We start from the raw sequence: 19,813 nt of genomic DNA on the forward strand, positions 1-19,813 counted from the left end.
ATGTACCATGATCTAGTTTCTTGCAGCCGCAGCTGATCAGAGAACACAATGCTACTTCTTTTACTGTTAAATCAGTCAAATTCCTCCACTGCTTTAGGGAATCAAGTAGCTCATTTTACCTGCCTATGAACTTATTAAAGGAAAAAAGTAACCTTACTTAAATCACAAATGTAGTTATCTTAGCAGAGAACATTCATTTCAATTATAATGTCCTACCTTTTCTTCCTCATGAAGGAAAACTGATATAGAATTTTAATCTTCAATAAATAATCTATAAAGGCCTGACAAGCTTCATGATCCTGGGTGAAGTGACACAATATTTGTGTGTGAGACTTTATTTTTCTTATTTCTCACTAGAGTTATAACTTTTACACAACGATATATATTTTTTAAGTCATAGTAACATAATGGGGCGACAAACATTAAACTTTCTCTTAGTAACTTTCAATTGGAGAAGTCAGAGAATGGGGTTAAATCAAGTCACCGGAGAATCATTCTTTGAGATTCAAGTTCTTTTTGAAGTTATAACAAATAATATTCCTTTCCTTTTCTTTCCTTCATTTTATGTACACATTCCTACTCCATAAAAATCGCTCTATCGCTCCTACCCCTTCTGATTATGAACAGTAAGCTAACATTACAGTGGACGGGAAATAGAAAATAGAAATTCCCCGGCTTTCTTCAAGGTAAATCCAGGATCGAGTCCTACTGGGATGCAAAGAACTGCGGCTCTTTCACTGCAATTTTCTTTCAGAACCACCTTTCACTTTCCTTCCTTCGTTAACACTGACCCGTCCGTGTTGGGGATAGGGGTGGAAGCAGCAGACAGCCGCCGCAAAGCCTCCAACTAGCCCAACTCTCCCCAACCTAACCTGCACTTCCAAGGCCGCAGTGCCTGCGGCTCTTCCTTCAGCCCCGGGCGCGGCCAACCCTCGCTTCTCCAGGGCAGGGCTCAGCTCAGGTCCATGCAACCAGCCAAATCAGGCCCGCACCGGGCCGACTCGGCCCGGCCCGCCCGTCCGCAGCAGGCCCTGGACCCCCGCCAGCGGGGCTGGGCGTGGGCCCCGGCGGCCACCGCCCCGCCAACTCGGGCTCGGGCTCGGGAGGAGAGAGTGCGCCCCACCCGCCACGCCAGCCCCAGACCTACCTGCAGGGGACAGCGGGGCTCCTGGACAGCGGCCACGGGCCCGAGGGCGGGCGGCCAGGTGGCTGGAGCCCGTCCCAGGGACCCCAAGTATCCCTGGTGGGACAGGGCCGGGAGAGACGCCGGGGAGCTGCCGCGGGCCAGCGCGGCCCGTCGCGGGGGTCGCGGGGACCTGGCTCTCCCCTCAGCACCAGTCCACCGCCGCCGCCGCCATTTTGCCTTCCACTCGGTGTCGCCGCCGCCGCACTCCGCCGCAGGTTTCCCGGATGTAGGCATTTCCCGGCGTCGCTTGCGCGGGGGCCGAGAACTGGGGGCTTCTGTCCGCCCGGCCGCCAGCAGCCAGCGCGCAGCCTGTGGCCTCCCGCCCTCCGCTGGTCGCCCTCTTCTCAGCGTGTTGGCGAGCGTCGCCCCGCGTCGCCCCCGCCTGGCGCTGCCCGGCTGACTCGCCCCGGCTCGTGGATCAGGCTCTCCCCCTCCCAAGTCCGCTCATTTCAGTATCTCTCTCTTTTTTTAAATTGCGCTCTTTCTGTGCACGAATAGAGAATAAGATGCGCATCTCAAGGAGCTGAATTCTCAGTAGGAAACAGCAATGAGTTGCTCTGAAACCTTGCTGTGCGCACTAGGATGGAGATTTCTAGAGGCTTTGAAATGAATTGAGTTTTGCTTAGCACTCTTTCCCCGAGTAAGTCCGTAGTTAAGTATTTGCCCAATCAGCCAGATTAATACATTCTTGAGCCAAGACGGGGTTAACAGAGTTTGGAGATTTTTGACCTGTTAACCGAATGGATAGACGGGGATATCATTATTGCCATAATTGGAATAACGGTGACTCCCAGGAGAGATTTTATGTCTTGCTTAGTTGAATTAGATGTTTGAAACGGGTCACTTGGGTTATGGCATTTGAAAGTACCACCTACCCTTTGTAAAGAGTGCCTTTGCCAAATCTGCCTCTAGAAAATATATAGTTAGTATTTTCAAACATCTTTTTCTTTTTTCTATCTTTCCTTTCCTTTCTTTTTTTTTTTTTTAAGATTTTATTTTTTTAAGTAATCTCTACACCCAACATGGGGCAGGAACTCACCACCAAGAGTCACAGGCTCAACCGACTGAGCCAGACAGGAGCCCTCTCAAAACATCTCTTTTCATTCTTCTACTAAAGACTATAAAAATTGTCTTCATATTAAAGACCTCTTTTCATGATGTTAAATTAAATGGCCATTGTATTCTGAGGTTCAAATGTGAAAACTTCTGTTAAAAGAAGATTCCATTCCAAGAGCACTTGGTTGAAACTCTACAAGCACAAGCACAGAGATTGTAGAAGATAGAGGGTATGACCCAAGGTGGGTCACATAATAGACCTAGGTCTTACTTTCTTCAACAGCAGGACTAAGTAACCTTTGGGGACAATTTCAGCCTCAAAATTACATGAATCTAGTATGTTCACAGGCCTGCCTGTCCTTTCCAGAAGGATTTTGTATCTGGAAAAGCATACTGCCCCCCCCCCATCTTGTCACCTCTGTCACCATCCAGGGAACTTCTTTACTTAAGCTCTTCAATTCCAAGCCTAAAGTTGAGTATCTTCATAAACTACTGTTCTGGGGAAATCTCCTAGATAATTCAGGGGGTTCAGTGAAAATTGCTCTATCTGGGACTAGAGGTTTAACTCCAATGAAGCAGGGGGAGAGGAGAGCAGGAAAGAAGAGAAGGAATGGTCAGGAAGGATGAAGCAATCCCCAAGATGAAAAGCAGCTGAGACTAGAGAGTGGGGGGAGGTGAAAGAGCAGGGAAATGCTTACTAATGCTGCTGGATGTCTCTGAATGACAATACCTACCACTGCATTTGAAAGGCTTTGTATTGCTGTGATGGAAAACCCTTGGTCCAGGTTCAACCTACTCAACTTTTCAATGCTTCATGGAAATGGGGACTTAGGGTTTCAGTTTTTTTTAATCAACAGATGTAGGGACCAAATTTCATGCTTGGGTGACTATAGAAACAGGGACAGCAAACATGGAAGAAGTCTGAAGAGCAATGTGGCCCTGAGAACGTAAGGCCTCCCAGTAACTCAGTCTTAGGGGAACGCTGTAGGCTATAAGCAGCCCACAGTTAAGGGGTGAATTGGGTTCTACCTCTTTTTGGGCAGAGAATTTACATAAATCAGTTGGAATTCTGAGCAGATTCATCTCTTCATTATTTTTAAAAACATATCAATATGGACTCGTGGATATTTATTTTATAGTTTGAGTGTTTTATTTATTTTGTTGATCAAATTGTTCCAACTTTGACTGTTAGGAGCTCTTCCAGTTGAACTGGCTTCTGTGTCCCTTTGACATACCCTTCTCCCCATTATTATGACCTTTTAAAATTGTTTTTTAAAAGAACTCCCTTTAGGGGCACTGGGATGGCTGAGGTGGTTAAGTATCTGACTCTTGATCTCAGCTCAGGTCTTGATCTCAGGGTCATGAGTTCAACTACCGCATTGGGCTCCATGGAGTGTGGAACCTACTTAAAAAAAAATAAAAGAACTTCCTTACTTTCTGACAGTAAGAGATGCTTCAAGCTATCTTATATATTCCCTGTCCTTCCAAGAAGTCCTTTTTCCTTGAATGGTATTAGAGACCAAATCTGGGGGCACCTGGGTGGCTCAGTTGGTTAGGCATCTGCCTTCGATTCAGGTCATGATTCAGGAGTCCCTGATGGAGCCCTGCATCGCATCAGGCTCCCTGCTCAGCGGGGAGTCTGCTTCTCCCTCTGCCCTCTGCTTCTCCCTCTGCCCTTCACCTCGTTAATGCTCTCTCTCTCACTCACTCTCAAATAAATAAAATCTTAGGGGGAAAAAAAAGAAACCAAATCTGGTTTCTAGATATGCTTGTTAGTACTGGGGTATCATTGTTTATAGGGCATCTCTTGCTAAGAAATTTTAAAATTTAACTTCATTCCATACTATGAAGGGGTAAAATCTGTGTTTTGATGAGTTGCAGCTATTATTTTACAGTCTATTATTACAGTTTAGCTTATGTCCACGGCCTGCACAAAAATTTTTTGATAGCTGATGCATTTCTGATGACTCTGTTAGGCTAATCTGTCAGCTACTATCCCCCAAAGTCTAGTTATGACAGTTTGGAACCGGACATTAGTTTATTTTTAATTAATTATTATTATTTTTTATTATTATTATGTTTTACCTCATCAGGTATATTCTAGTCATTCTACTTCTCCCTTCTTACCCGCTCCCCACCCCGTGGTTCACCTAATACAGCAAAATGTTGGAATTGTTTTGATGCTAAGATGATGGTAGTCTGTTAGTTCTCTACATTGACATTTAATGTTGTGGTTCAGAAGATACTGCTCAGAGTGAATACTTGCTTGTTGTAGTTCAAATGTCCCCAGGTTTCTGATCTGTAAGACTGTAGAGCACTGCTACTGCTTCAAACCATGTAACTAATCTGAGCTGGGTACCATATTGATACCATAAGCTTAAATGAAGGCTTGATATAAACTATACTGGTGGACTTAGTATTCTTCTTAGACAAGATTCTAGAATGGATTATTAAAAAGATGTTTCCACAATAAATGGAAGTGTTACAAAGGACAAAGGATTTTTCAATTATACAAAATTTTTGATGGGATAGCTATAGCACTGGTATCTCCCCACAGCAGCTTTGTGAACAAGATAAATAAATGGGGCAGAATGTCAATAAATTAGGTTTACAAATATTTCAATAACTATAGTCAAATACCAGTGATTCACATGCCACTGATAATTGGGAGGACTAGAAGAGTGGGCCTAAGCACTTGAGTACATTTATCCTATCTCCTAACCAATGGGATGAGAGTGTAGATCATGCTGGGAAATTCTGAAAATAATCAGCTTCTGCTGAAAACGTTCAAAGCAGATTGTTAGTTCTTTCCTCTATGGAAATAAGCTTTGTCTTTGTAGAACAGGGATTGACCTATATATAGTAAGGATCAAAATCATCTGCATTAACTCAACACTAGGGGAAGTATAGAACACTACATGTGTGAAAAAGGCAAAGGGTTTAAGTTCAACTAGTTAGCAGTCTAATTGAACAAATGTCAAAATAGTTAAAATAAGCTGAGACAGCATTACAAAGGAATATTTTACCAAGAACCAGGATGGTAAGATTTCATGTCAACTCTGAGGGAGGCAGACACTACCTGGGAAAGTGTTCATTTTGGAGGTCACACTTTAATGCTGGTCTTTGGCAAAGGGGAGTATATTTTTTAAGGGAAAACAAGATTGTGAGGTTAGTTCAGCTCAGTTTGCACTGATTCAGTGTTTACCATGGATCAGATACTGTATTAAACATTGTTAATACAACACTAAGGAATGGGCCCTGTTCGTGTAGTCCAGTAGAGACAGGCTGCTTAATACAGCTGTAAGCACAGCACAGGCTCTGCACAATGGGCTTTTGAAAGAGTACAATTTAGCCCAGATTGGCAGAGGCCAGGGAAGGCTTTCTGGGAAAAATGACACCTAAAAGGAGTTTGGAAGGTTTGGAATTTAGCCAAGAAGGGCAAGAAATGCTGCAGAGAACTCTGGAGAAAATGACACCTAAGACGAATTAGGAAGGTTTGAAATTTAGCCAAGAAGGGCAAGAAATGCTGCAAAGGGAACTTTGCCCATTAGAAACCATTGAAGGGATTAAAAAAGCTTACCCCAAAAAGCTATGATATGTAGTTCTGAGTATTTGGATACGTGATGAAGGATTTTTTTGTGGCTTCCAAGGAAGACAAATGAAAGCAAATTTCAGTTCAGTATATTAAAATTAATTTATTTAGTGAAACCTCATAGTAAAGCATCCCAACATAATGTAAATTCAGTAAACTGGTGATTGGCTGTCTCGCAGGAGGTTCACATGATCATTTCATTAACCCACAATAATATGATTCTACTTATTTTTATAGGATTGTTTTAGATTCCATTCATACTCTAAAACCCTGCCATAATGTGGTATCAGTAAGAGCTGTCCAAGTGAGGGGATGCTGCATTGGGAAATGGGAAACTTGATCACAGTATATTTTCAAGTATAGGCTGGATGATAATTTGTTGGGAATGCTGTGGAAGTGATGGTTAAATTTGGGTTAGAGATGCTCCCCAAGGTACTTTCTACCTCTGTGATCCTGCAGCCCTCAAAAGAAACTATTTGATAGTTTCGTGAATAAAGGCAGTGATAATAAACAAATTTATAAATTAGGTTTTTATTTATACTCCATAAAGCTTATGTTTCTTATTAAATCTGGCAGAATTCATCAATTGATAAGAAATATAACACCATCCGAATGTATTTTCTTTTACTCATGGTTACAAATACTCTTAAGTCAAAGCAAAGCTTGAAACTTGAAACTTGTTTGCAGCCCAAGTTAGTATTCTAAATCTACACGTCTGCCTCCCTCCCTCTACCAATTATTTACTATAGCAACCTAGGGAAACTGTATGCATTGCTGCTGGAAGCTGAGAGGGTGCTAACAACATATATGAATCCTTCAAACTTTTCGGCAGCATATAATGTAGATGAGAGCAGGGGCACGACAAGTTTGCCACTCACTGTGCATGAAAAATGTGCCCCCCAGGAGCTAGTCTTCCAGGAGTGAGATCAACTCAAGGCCCACTCAGAGCAAGGATGTTAGTCTGCTGAATGGAATGGGAGCATGCCTGGAAAGTAAAGAAAGGGACACTGAAGCTTAGGCTGCAGCAAGACATTCATATAAAGGGAAATAAGTCAAAGGAAAATTAGCAGCTATGTTTTTATTATGGAAACCATGTGATTACTCCTGGGGAATGTATATTCATAAATATAACATGATGTATTTCCTTTTAATAAATTATACACACATTGATGGATAGAAAAGGGATTGAAAAGATTAATTGTCTGTTTGATAATTATAAGTACTTAAAAATTTCTTGACTTTTTTTTCTGTAATGAATTACTTTTGTAATAACAAAGTCTTAAAAATTAGTCTCAGCAATAAAACTATAAACAGATTAAAAATTCCTATAGCAACATTTTCTTTCCTTCTCTGATTCTTTGGAATTCAAGTTACTAATTTTATCAAACATTTTTGAGTCAAATTTACATAAAAAAGCAGATTGCAGGGGCGCCTGGGTGGCTCAGTTGTTAAGTGTCTGCCTTTGGCTCAGGTCATGATCCCAGGGTCCTGGGATCGAGCCTTATGTAGGGCTCCCTGCTCAGCAGGGAGCCTGCTTCTCCCTCTCCCACTTCCCCTGCTTGTGTTCTCTTTCTTGCTGTTGTCTCTGTCAAATAAATAAATAAAATCTTAAAAAAAAAAAAAAAAGAAGAAGAAGAAGAAAGCAGATTGCATATATGTATTCCATTTCAGAATGTTGACAAAAAACCCCAAACCAAAAACCCCCCGAGGTAAGGTGGCATAAAAGAATTGAAAGTATTTATTAGGACAGAAAAACAAAACTTTAACATAATTACTATCATTGGAATTATAAAGTAAATGAATATATACTTTAATAGCATAACAGTGATTAGTCATTAAGGTCTTCACGTTCAATAACACATTTAACAAACTTTGGAAAGACAATGTCACAAAATTTTTAAGCTTACACATTAACCTGAAATTAATGTAACACTGTGTCAACTATACTGAAAAACAAACAAAAGAAAACACCTACTTGTTAGATTATCATTAACATGTAGATAAGGACAAAAACAAAATTCTTTACTCTTAACCATATCATCATACTAGTCTCAAACATGTTATCTATCAAATTTTAGTTTGGAAGTCAGCTCACTTATCAAACCTTATTGCACAATGTCCAGTTCAGCAATTTTGACCATGTTGTAAAACTAAATAAAAGCAAAAATCCTTAGGAAAAATGTACTTTTCCTTTTTCAAGAGAAATGAAGTTGGGTCTCAGCAGTTGGCAGAGTTCTGTTCAAACCTACTCTAATAGAAGAAACTGTCAAAACACTTTCCTTTAAAAAAACCTTTTAAAAAAATGGGAACACTACAACAACTTGTCATCTTTGGTCTACTCAATTCTTTAGGAAGTTTAGTAATTTATTAAGGAAATAAAATGTGGAAAGATTGAAGAAAATATCTACAATAAAAAGGATAACAATTAACATTGGCCAGGGTCACCAGGGAGGGTCACTATCCCCCACAGTGTCAATAAAAAGAATAGGAACCTGTTGGTGGTTGGAGAATATGAAGTCTCACAATATTAGAAATGAAAAGCAGGTTCCATGAGCTAGAGCAAGTTCTACAGAAGTCTGTATGAAGGCAGTGAATACGTCAGCAAAAGGATCCCTATGATATTCTTCCACAGATTCCAATTGTCTTGCCATCAGTCATCTCTCTCACTCGGCAACTATAAGAAAATTCGACTGACAAAAGCCAAAATGGGACTTCGACATTATCAATAGTTTACTGAAGCTTCCTCTGCAAATTTCACATTTTCCAATAATAAAAATCCGCATAGAAGTTGTACTTCGAAAGGCTAACAATATGCTTTACCTGAAATCTTGTAATTACAGTATTTTCATGAGAAAAGTTGTCTAGTAACATAAATGGCTTCTGAATCAGTTCCACAAACAAGACAAGGACCTAAAACATCCAAACTGTTCACAGACAAAGTCCTGCTGGGAAGCAAGCTTGTGATTTCAATACGGTCTTTTGCAGGATCAGTGCTGAGCCAGGAGCTTATAAGAGACTGGTGAACATTAGCCTGGTTACTAATGCTGTGAGACAAAAAAGTACTATTTCTTCCTCCTGCAAGACAAAAAGAGGAAAACATCTTTCGAGACTAATATTATGCTAGTAAACATCTGAAATTCTATTAATATTTTAAAAAGGCTAGGACTGAAATTTAATTCTCAGACTATCAGGGTGATGACTCCATTATCACACATCACCATTTTTGACCAAAAGCTTATTCAGTGATATTAAATACTCAAATTTCCATAGGATACTACAGATATCAAATTTGAAATCTTCAAGCAAAGCAGGAGATTTTGACCATCTTTCTGGTGATTCTTGAATGGAAAGTCTCGGAAATGTAGCATGAAGACCCCTGGCTGTGAGAAGTTAGCCAACTTATAGCATTTGTAGTCATTGGCACTATAGCAGTAAGCAGCTGACAGATTTCAAATCCTATGATACTAGAATTTACCCTGAGGCAGGAGAATGGAAACATTCTACCATTTTTTAATGTTAAAAATCTGAGAATTTCTGGGGCTCCTGGTGGCACAGTTATTAAGCGTCTGCCTTCGGCTCAGGGAATGATCCCAGCATTCTGGGATCGAGCCCCGCATCAGGCTCCTCCGCTGGGAGCCTGCTTCTTCCTCTTCCACTCCCCCTGCTTGTGTTCCCTCTCTTGCTGGCTGTCTCTCTCTCAAATAAATAAAATCTTAAAAAAAAAAAAAATCTGAGAATTTTTAATGTGGTATTTAAAACTACAACAAAATTACACACGAGAATCTTCATTAAATCCTTTTACCTTGGTTAAACAGTGATGATTTTTCAGGTACGTCCGTGGAGGCATCCCAGTGCCAGAGGGATCCATCCTCAGAACAAGTAAATAGATGATCTGGGTTGGATGGGTGAAAGTGAACTTCCCACACTAAAAGATAAGAACCAAGAAGCTAATTCCTGTGCAGAAAAGTTGAACAAACATTAAGACCCTGTCTCTAGACATCAAATTCCATTAACCTCCATCACGCACCTTCAAACCCCAATTCTGTGATAAAAATCAAAGGCTTCAGAATTAAAGAAAAGACGTAATGTAATTCTCCAAATGGCAATAACACATAGATAGGCTGGAGAAGCCAAATAAATCTACTTGTGTATTGGGCCAGCAAGTGAATGAAAATAAATGCTAATCACTTGAATATTACATTTTTTAATGGGAGAATATGACAGGGTGCCTGGGTGGCTCAGCTGGTTGGGCAACTGCCTTCGGCTCAGGTCATGATCCTGAACTCCCAAGATCAAGTCCGGCCTTGGGCTCCATGCTCAGCGGGGAGTCTGCTTCTCCATCTGACCCTCCCCCTGTCTCATGCTCTCTCTCTCAAATAAATAAAATTAAAAATAAATAAAAAATTAAAAATATGACAATGGGGTAATTACCAAAATTTATTTTTTTAAAGATTTTATTTATTTATTTATTTGTCAGAGAGAAAGAGAGAGAGAGAGCCCACAAGCAGGGGGAGCGGCAGGCACAGAGAGAAGCAGGCTCCCTGCTGAGCAAGGAGCCTGATGTGGACTCAATCCCAGGACCTTGGAATCACGACCTGAGCCGAAGGCAGATGCTTAACCAACTAAGCCATCCAGGTGTCCCTAAAATATTTTTTTAAATTGGTAAGTTCTTTTATTTTCAATTCCTGTGTCATTAACATATGAAGGTTAGGTGCGCCTGAGTGGCTCAGTTAGTTAAGCACCTGCCTTCTGCTCAGGTCATGATCCCAGGGTCCTGGGATGAGCCCAGCTGCTCCTTCTCTGCCCCTCCCCACTGCTCATGTTGTCTCTCTCGCTCTGCTCTCTCTCAAATAAATAAATAAAATCTTATAAGAATATATATATATATACATATATATATATATATATGAAGGTTATATTACTGGAAAAACAGAGAGAAGACCATAAAAGTAACATACAAATGAATTTCTAAGCAGCAGTTCAATTTTGCTTCATGCCAGGATTCTGGATACCTCTGGTATATATGACAGAAATAATAACTAGCTCCTAACAAGCTAAAACCTAGAAATGCTCCCAGAATCTGGACTCAGTTTCAGATGGAGGGCTTTAAAGAAGCCAATCTGGGATTGAGGACCCTGAGAGTTCTAAATTTTAAGGGAACTTTGTATGTCAACAGACAAACGGAGGCCAATGACTGGCCAGGACGCCTTCAGAGGTTCTCTGCAGCATGCAAATCAAACAGGTAGTCTGTGAACAAGGGTTCTGTGATTCTGGATTAAAACCTTGAAGAGGCAGCATAGAAGGTGCCCGGGACACAGCATAAAAGGTATTAGGAGGCACATGCTTGCAAGTGGCAATTTTCATTCTGACAGTTACCACAGTTAAGCATCATGCCACAAAACATTAAAAGGTCATCTTCCTCAGGAGAACTTGTTCTGGGCAAATCCCTATGGAAAATATATTCATACTGTTTCATTAAAAAAAAAAAAAACACCTGAAAGAAAATAGCCTGTAGAGCCATAAGTTGACTGTACAAACCTAGTTTCTTAAGTATTTTTCAAAGTAGAAAACAAATCTCTACCAAAACATCTTATTTCATTTCTAGCCAAGCGTCAGAATGAATCAAAACAATACATTACAATCTGCTACATTTGATGCATTGCTTAGCAATACAGGCTGGTAGTTAAAAAGGGGGGACTAGAAGAATAGATCCGGAAGTTTGTAAAATTACTACCACTGGCTGAGCCAACATCAGATTCTATGAGGACATATCCTATTTTTTATTCTCCCCCCCCCAGGTATAGTTATAACTATAAGAGGCAAAAAATTTCTACCCTTTAATTTGCTTCTTAAATAAAATCTTAAAAATCATTTATGTTTCCAAGGTAATAACATGAAACTTAAACTGAGACATTACAATACTAGCATGTTTCTACTTCTGTACTTTTATTCAAGCAAGGCTTAACATAAACTTCTCTTAAGTCAGAATTTAAAACTATAATCCAGTCATGATATCAAAGACAATGATAAAATGAAATATTTCTGTCTAGTCAAAAAATCCCCACCAAAATCAAAAGATGAACAAAAAAGGGGATAAGATCCTGTATGTACTGTTCTTGTCAAAAAAAAAAAAAAAAAAGGTACAATAAATTGAGAAACACACAGATTGGTAAATATTAACAACAGCCTCCATTTGCATGGGAAAAGGGCATCCTCTTATACAGAGTATGGCAATATAAACTGGTATTATTTTTATGTATAACAGTTTGATAACATGTACCACAGCTTTGTTTTGGTGAACCAATTCTACTTCTAAAAAATTATCCTAAGAAAATAAGCACATAAAGATGAACATGTAAGGATAATCACTGTGGTTTTGGATAGAAAAATGAAACATGTTGAAGAACTTAAGTGTCAAATAAAAAGGGATTAATTATTATACATTTATATAATTCAGCCAAAAGCTACAATGTAAAATGATCTATATGTATCATTATGGAAAGCTGCTTACAATATATCACATTACTACCCAACAAAAACTTATGTATATCCACAGTACTTACTTTCAGCTTCATGAGCCTTCAGCAGAGACACAGGCATAGTGCCTTGTCTAACATCCCAAATACTCAGCATTCCATCCTGGCCACCAGTAGCTACAACATGCTGCTGGTTGGGATGTCTATCAACACAGTGGAGGGGCACTCGATCACCAGTCCTTTTATGGGAGATACAGTGACATCAAACATGTTGTGAAGTATGATTTATCTTTGCATAATCCATGAAACATGTTTCATTCTAGTAACTAAATGATAACTTTGTGGCTGGAGCTACTGGCTGAACTTAAATCATGTCAAAAAATTGAGTGCATTAAATATATTTCTAAATATCAGAATTGTGCAATGGAATTAGAGCCAAAGTTATTCCCTCTTCAGTTTGGAGACATAAGGAGCATGATAATCTGATGGTAAGATATGCAAACATATTTCCATTTCTTTGCATTTTAAAAACACTACGTACAACTAAACAGCATGTTCTTTACTTTTACCTTATTTAATACTTTGTTTATATAGTTACTTTTCCAGTTTGACACATTCTATATTCTTAGAAGAGAAAACTGCCCACATAGAATGGGGATTTTTACTCAGAAAAAATATCTTGGATTGTATTTTTTTACCCAATCACATCTGGAATGCACTGTACCTATTATCAGTAGAATGATTTGCTGAGTAAAAATAAATTCCCCATTAAATAATATAAACTTCAAAGAGATAAAGGCTCTGAATCAATATGACAAATATTTACTAAATGCAGCACAGCAGTACCAAGCCCATTAAATTATACTTGCTTTACCAAATTTAATCAGGGATCATTCTCTTCAAATGCAATTAAAATACAATATGGTTTCAAGTCAGTTGCTATAATCAATTGAACAAATTAATTTTGCATTATACTACTGAAATTACAAATGAAAACTTACAGTGATAATATCTGAGAGGGCTCATTTCCTTGTTTTCTGAAATCCCATATTTTTAACTGCCCAATTGAATTTACTGTAAGAATCTCAGGAGTTCGAAGGAAGGTTACAGCATGGAGTGTACTGCTATCTGCATTGTCTACAAATTAAGAAAACAGTAGTGTGTGTTAATAAGCTTTCCTTTTCCATAAAATTCTTAAATCCCATTCCTTCTATTGATTGAAATCTTGCAAGTGAACTTTTAAATAATTCACAGTCTAATTGCTATAGAAAAATGCACAGTAATATATGCAATAAAATGGACTCTCCTTTGATAGAAAAATCTTACTTACAGAACATCTGTTTTCCAGAGGGCAGAGTTTTCACATATTTCTCTATTTCCACTTAAGATTGTTACCCTCCATTGCTGATACAGCTATTCAAGTTCCTCTATATCCAATTTTGTATCTCCCACTAGCCTTAGCCCAGAACCTCCAAACCCCAGTGCTTCCTATAGAGCTCATTCTGAACTCGTATCATTTGGCTGACTCATCTCAAATCTATTCATCTTTAGGGGTCCCTGGCTGGCTCAGCTGATAGAGCATGCAACTCTTCATCTCCAGGCTGTAAGTTCAAGCCCCATATGGGGTGTAAAGATTACTTAAAAATAAAATCTTAAGGGTCGCCTGGGTGGCTCAGTCAGTTAAACATCGGCTTTTGGCTCAGGTCATGATCCCAGGGTCCTGGAATCAAGCCCCACGTCAGGCTCCCTGATCAGTGGGAAGCCTGCTTCTCCCTCTTCCTCTGCCTTCCCCCCCGCCTCGTGCTCGCTCTCTCGTGCTCCTCTTCTTCTCTCTCTCAGATAAATGAGTGGAATCTTTAAAAAGAATAAATAAATAAAATAAAAAATAAAATCTTAAAAAGAAATCTCTTCATCTTCAGCCTCATTAACTCTCTTCTCCATGATGTCCTTCTGGACCAGTATATACTGGTCCTTTACCTTTACCTAGAGGGTTTACGCTTATACCATATAATTTAACATATATTTCTAGTCTTTTCGTTTTGTGACACTCCTCCAAACTCCAGGCAATGGTCCTTAACCGTTAAATAAGTGTTCTTCAGAACTAAAAAAAATAATAAATACAAAGAACTGATTCATGTGCTGAATCCACAGAGGTTCTGATTCAGGAGGTCTAGGGTGGTGGGTTGTTAAAACTATTGTCAGGTAAGTCTGTGGAAGGCATAGTTGAGAACTACTAGACTAGAATAAACCTTCGAAAGCATGACAGAGAGTGTATCATCCCCTTGGTCGAAAAGATCCAATGGCTCCTTAGCGGCCCACCCAACAAAATGTAACCTTTGTAGCTATACATTCAACTCTTCACAACCTGGCCCCAACTTACTTCTCTTGCTTTATCTGTCACCTCTCCTACGTAAGTATCGAAAACTACACTTTTTATCAATCTCTAAATGGACTTATCCTTTTGTTATTATTTGTTTTTCCCTTTGTTTGGTGTGCCATCACTCAGTATTATTTATGGTCTAGAACCTAGATTAAGTTAATTGCCACTTGCTCCTCAATTCTTTATTTGATAATCCTCACCAGCCAAAAAACAACCCAAAACCAAAACCAAACAAAAAAATCCTCCAAAAAACCCCAAGAGTTTCTACTGTGTAGTCACTCATTCATACATATATACCTTATTGACATATTGTTTTGTAAAGGGATCCTACTTTGTATATTTTTACGTCCTTCAAACACTTAGCATTGGGTCTGCTTAGCACATGGTAGTTGCTCAATTATAATGTGATAACAAAAGAAGTATGATTTTTCTTACCTATGGTTCTCACTGCCTCCTTGTGATCGGCCCTGAAGAGATTTATCCGACCATCTTCTCCGACGGTGACAATTTCTGGGTTACTGCACACAATACCTGTGCACGGTGCACTGCTGCAGGAAGGACTGCCTGGGCCTGTGTGGTAGTGAGCGCTTGTCCACTGCTGGCTGACTGACAGAGTCTAGGTGTCAGAAATGAGAATACGATGAATCAAAGCAAAGCCCTAAAAACTAGCACTTTTCCCTGAATAAAGAGTATTTTAAAATTCTGTCTCATACCCTCCTAGTAAAAGAAAAACCCTCTCCTTTTCTTTTGTATTTCTGGGCACTAAAGCCTAGAAACTACTTCCATTAAAGTTCTGTAAATACTGGATTAGATTAAAAAAACGCTATTCAATAATATCTCAAACTTAGAGAAATGGTTTCGGTATCAGATAGTTGTGTGATCAAAAGCAACTCTAAATTCTTTTTTATTTTTTTAAGATTTTATTTATTTATTTGTCAGAGAGAGAGAGATAGCACGCAGGCATGCTAGAGAGCACAAGCAGGGGTAGCCGCAGACAGAGGGAGAAGCAAGCTCCCCTATTAGCAAGGAGCCTTAAATGAAATACTTTGTTTCATTCGGATGGGACTTGATCCCAGAACCCTGGGAAAATGACCTGAGTTAAAGGCAGACAAGCCACCCGGGCGTTCCTAAAAGCAACTCCAAATCTTAATGGAATTAGCCTACATCTGAGAAATAAATCTCTAGTGTTTTCTAACTGAAACCATTAAGAAAAATACTTAAGATCTGGGTCTTATATTTACTAGGCATGTCTATTAGGAAGATGACCTTTATTAGCCTGAAAATCTAAATAAGCACTCTCTTCCAGCAACTTAAAACTGTTACTACAAAAGGGGTATTTTAAAGGACTGCCCTATCATTATGAAGGTCAGCACTCAGGCTTTTAATACACAAGAAAGGCACTGAAAAAAATGTTAAGTTTTCATATAGTACATCCTCTCTTCTAATTAAAACCTAGGTTATATCCATAGAAACACAGTAGGTGTTCCTGTTCTCTTTCATGATACCTGAGCTAGAAGGTGCTCTTTCTTTGAAAGATCAGAACAGTAACTTAGAAGAGAAAATTACAGGAAAATTATTTGCCAGAAAACCACATTGATAGCTCTGGACTAACAGAATTTAAGAGATATCTAATTTCAATAAAAGCTCACGCAAACCTGGTTCGAGAATTAATCTATTAAAAGATAGGTAATATGATATTTCCCCCTCCATATTTTGAGAGTATGAAACTTATTTGTGTCATATACAGTCTGGCTTGGGCCTCCTTAAAAATAATTAAAATATAAATTCAGTTTGCAAGCAAAAATTCTTTACCTGGTTATTCGGATGGTGAAGGAAAACTGTTACACATCCTGTTGAAGAAGCAGCTACAATTCTTTCCTGGTCAAAAAACTAAATAGAAAATTCTTGTTTGTTATAAATTCAGAAATATCGATAGGGAGGAAGCCCATTTGTTTAACTCAATTACCAGTACAACAATTTTAAAATGCAAAGAGCCTATAAATGCTAAGCAAATAAAATGAGATGATGGATCTGAAAAGTCAAAACCACTACACAAATGAAAGGATTTTCATGAGGAATAAATAACAAAAATTTTCCCTTCAACTCTTTCACCTAGAACTGGTTTAATTTTGGACTACTACCATAGAGGTTTAGAAAATAATCATTCTCAGCATTAGGCAGCTTACTATAGAAGAAAATGCAGGGACTTTGAAGTCCTACAGACCAGGATTTGAAAACTTAATTCCATCCCCCACCCCCTTTACTGGCTTTGAGACATTAACCAAGTTAAGTTCTTTTTTTTTTTTCCCCCAAGTTAAGTTCTTGAAGACTTGGTAAACCTTTAAAATGGAAGAACTAATCTCCACTTAGGGGGTTGTTATAAGAATTCAAAAAGCAAAACCATATGAAGTGCCTTGCACAGTACTTGTTCCACAGCGACATAAAACACCTGATTCACAAGCTCGTGATGAAAATTACGTTAGACTTTTGTAAAGCCCCCCCAAATAGTGTTTGGCACACAGATGGCCAACTAGTTAAACAAACAAACAAATCAGGATTTTAAAAACTGTAATTAAATTCACATCCCCTTCCCCAGTTCTGATTCTGCCATTAAGTAGCTATATAATTAATATTAGCAAATCATAACCTACAGACAGCTCAGTTTCCTGTAAACCCGGAACAAGACTAGACAAAATTTAAGGTCCTTTGCGTCTCTAAATGTATTACTCTCGGTTTTTTAAAAGTCAGCTTTTGGATGTTAGACAGACTTACTTGTAAATCCATTACATCGCCATGGTGTCTGATATCACACAATAGCTGATGGTCTCCTTCAAACCCTCCGTCAGAGTCCAAGTTCCCAAAATCTCCAATAGCCCACAGTGAAACATAATTTTCCTGTAAAGCAGAAAGTTTTCTCTTGAGATGAAATATACATCAAACTCTTGAACATTAAAATCTGTATTGCCTTCAAGCAACCTTGCTTTAAAAGCATCTCAGATAAATGGAAGGTGACAGTTTAAAACACGAAATTCGAGGCTCAGGCACATCATCGATGGCTCTGAGGTACCAGACAACCGAACTTGAGACGGGGACTTGGGGGACGGAGATGGCGAGAAGAGCTACAAGGCGAGAGTTTGCGCGCTGACCGAGAGCGGCACGGTTCCCGCCGCCTGGGAGCGGAGGTACCTCATTGTCCCAAGAGCCCGCAGCGAAGATATCCGCGGTCTGCAGGCTCCCCGGAGGTACCGGTCGCCAGCGGGTTTTGCTGATTTTCTGAGACACAAACTTGGCATAAATATCCTCCATGGCAAAAACAACCGGGACAGGTACAGCAAGAATTACAGCGCGCGCCTCTGAGTCCCGCCCCTTCCCGCGGAGTCCTGATTGGGGCGGACATTACATGGCGGACGGTGGCTGCCGAGAGCCAATTCTCGTCCTTCGGCAACGCGGGTACCGGCAACCCCCACGCAGGAGGAAGTTGGGGCGCCTTTGCTTATTATAGGAACACTGAAACGGTGCATTTGTGCAATAATTGTGCAATGTAAAACAAATTTAAGAGCAAAACCAAAACAAAATCAATGCAAGAGAAACCACCTGGTAGCTACACCCAAGCATTCAGTTTTGTATCTCAGCACCCATAGAAAATACTGAAAATCCTTAAATTCTTACATAAGTACCTTCATTACTGTACAGACTTATTCTAAAGCTCTCCCTCTTTGTCTCTCAAACAAATACTTTACTTCGAAGTTGTTAATACACAGTATCAGAGCCTGGAGTTGGAATTCTTAAAACTCCAGTTCTGGTTTTGACGTCCACAGTCTAGCTGTATAACCTTCCTCAATTCATTCATGTATGTAATTAATCAGTTTGATATGTAACGTCGACAGCCTAGGAATTAGTGCTCTAGGTTCCTGCTTCTGTGCTTCGAATTACCCACAAAATCCTTTTATTCCTCTCTACTTCTTAGAATCCTGGTCATCCTTCAAGGTCCAGTTCCTTCCCCTATCTTTTCCTGATTGCTCCAGCCCATGATGATCTAAATAAGCATAGCACTTGACATCTAGACCAGAATAGTACTTATATTTTTGCCCTCTACTGCCTGTTCTCTTTTATTTTTATTTATTTTTTTTATTTTTTTTTATTTTTTATTTTTTATTATCTTATGTTAATCACCATACAGTACATCCCCGGATTCCGATGTAAAGTTTGATGCTTCATTAGTTGCGTATAACACCCAGTGCACCATGCAATACGTGCCCTCCTTACTACCCATCACCAGTCTATCCCATTCCCCCACCCCCTCCCCTCTGAAGTCTTCAGTTTGTTTCTCATAGTCCATAGTCTCTCATGTTTCATTCCCCCTTCTGATTACCCCCCTTTTCTTTATCCCTTTCTTCCCCTACCGATCCTCCTAGTTCTTATGTTCCATAGATGAGAGAAATCATATGATAATTGTCTTTCTCTGCTTGACTTATTTCACTTAGCATTATCTCCTCCAGTGCCGTCCATGTTGCAGCAAATGTTGAGAATTCGTTCTTTCTGATAGCTGAGTAATATTCCATTGTATATATGGACCACAGCTTCTTAATCCAGTCATCTGTTGAAGGGCATCTCGGCTCCTTCCATGATTTGGCTATTGTGGACAATGCAGCTATGAACATTGGGGTGCATATGGCCCTTCTCTTTACTACGTCTGTATCTTTGGGGTAAACACCCAGTAGTGCAATGGCTGGGTCATAGGGTAGTTCAATTTTTAACTTTTTAAGGGACCTCCACACTGTTTTCCAGAGTGGCTGTACCAACTTGCATTCCCACCAACAATGTAGGAGGGATCCCCTTTCTCCACATCCTCTCCAACAATTGTTGTTTCTTGCCTTGTCTATCTTTGCCATTCTAACTGGCGTAAGGTGGTATCTCAGTGTGGTTTTGATTTGAATTTCCCTGATGGCTAATGATTTTGAACATTTTTTCATGTGTCTGTTAGCCATTTGTATGTCTTCATTGGAAAAGTGTCTGTTCATATCTTCTGCCCATTTTATGATTTGTTTATTTGTTTCTCGTGTATTGAGTTTGAGAAGTTCTTTGTAGATCTTGGATACCAGTCCCTTTATCTGTAGTGTCCT

General features: G+C 39.4%; 2 protein-coding genes across 4 annotated transcripts in view; both read right to left on the reverse strand.

Annotated features, from left to right (window-relative positions):
• LATS1 (large tumor suppressor kinase 1) overlaps positions 1 to 1,606 on the reverse strand; it is a 49,707-nt gene extending 48,101 nt beyond the window's left edge. For 2 of the 3 annotated variants that reach the window (XM_011226576.3, XM_034669286.1), the window contains exon 1: positions 1,148 to 1,596. The gene's annotated coding sequence lies outside the window, so the exon portion shown is untranslated. Of the gene's footprint in view, positions 1 to 1,147 lie in introns of all 3 variants that reach the window. The other variant, XR_004628173.1, reaches the window with a different exon arrangement.
• Positions 1,607 to 6,349: 4,743 nt separating this feature from the next.
• On the reverse strand, positions 6,350 to 18,059 carry NUP43 (nucleoporin 43). The gene is made up of 9 exons (XM_011226579.3): positions 17,877 to 18,059; positions 17,463 to 17,585; positions 16,503 to 16,580; positions 15,126 to 15,306; positions 13,312 to 13,447; positions 12,398 to 12,549; positions 9,637 to 9,759; positions 8,655 to 8,909; positions 6,350 to 6,819 (listed from the first exon to the last, which is right to left on the reverse strand). The coding sequence occupies exons 1-8, from the start codon at positions 17,994 to 17,996 to the stop codon at positions 8,680 to 8,682; spliced, it is 1,143 nt and encodes a 380-aa protein (XP_011224881.1). The 5' UTR covers positions 17,997 to 18,059; the 3' UTR covers positions 6,350 to 6,819; positions 8,655 to 8,679.
• Between the last annotated feature and the right edge of the window lie 1,754 nt (positions 18,060 to 19,813).

Source organism: Ailuropoda melanoleuca, chromosome 10, assembly GCF_002007445.2.
Source record: "Ailuropoda melanoleuca isolate Jingjing chromosome 10, ASM200744v2, whole genome shotgun sequence".
NCBI lineage: Eukaryota > Metazoa > Chordata > Mammalia > Carnivora > Ursidae > Ailuropoda > Ailuropoda melanoleuca.

What these genes read in the sequence shown, in the direction of transcription:
- NUP43 (XM_011226579.3), bottom strand. Translation starts at nt 17,996, where the DNA reads ATGGAGGATATTTATGCCAAGTTTGTGTCTCAGAAAATCAGCAAAACC. An exon ending in CGGGCTCTTGGGACAATGAG is followed by an intron (nt 17,586 to 17,876) that starts GTACCTCCGCTC and finishes TCTGCTTTACAG; the next exon opens with GAAAATTATGTTTCACTGTG. An exon ending in GAAGGCTCATGAAGCTGAAA is followed by an intron (nt 9,760 to 12,397) that starts GTAAGTACTGTG and finishes CTTATCTTTTAG; the next exon opens with TGTGGGAAGTTCACTTTCAC.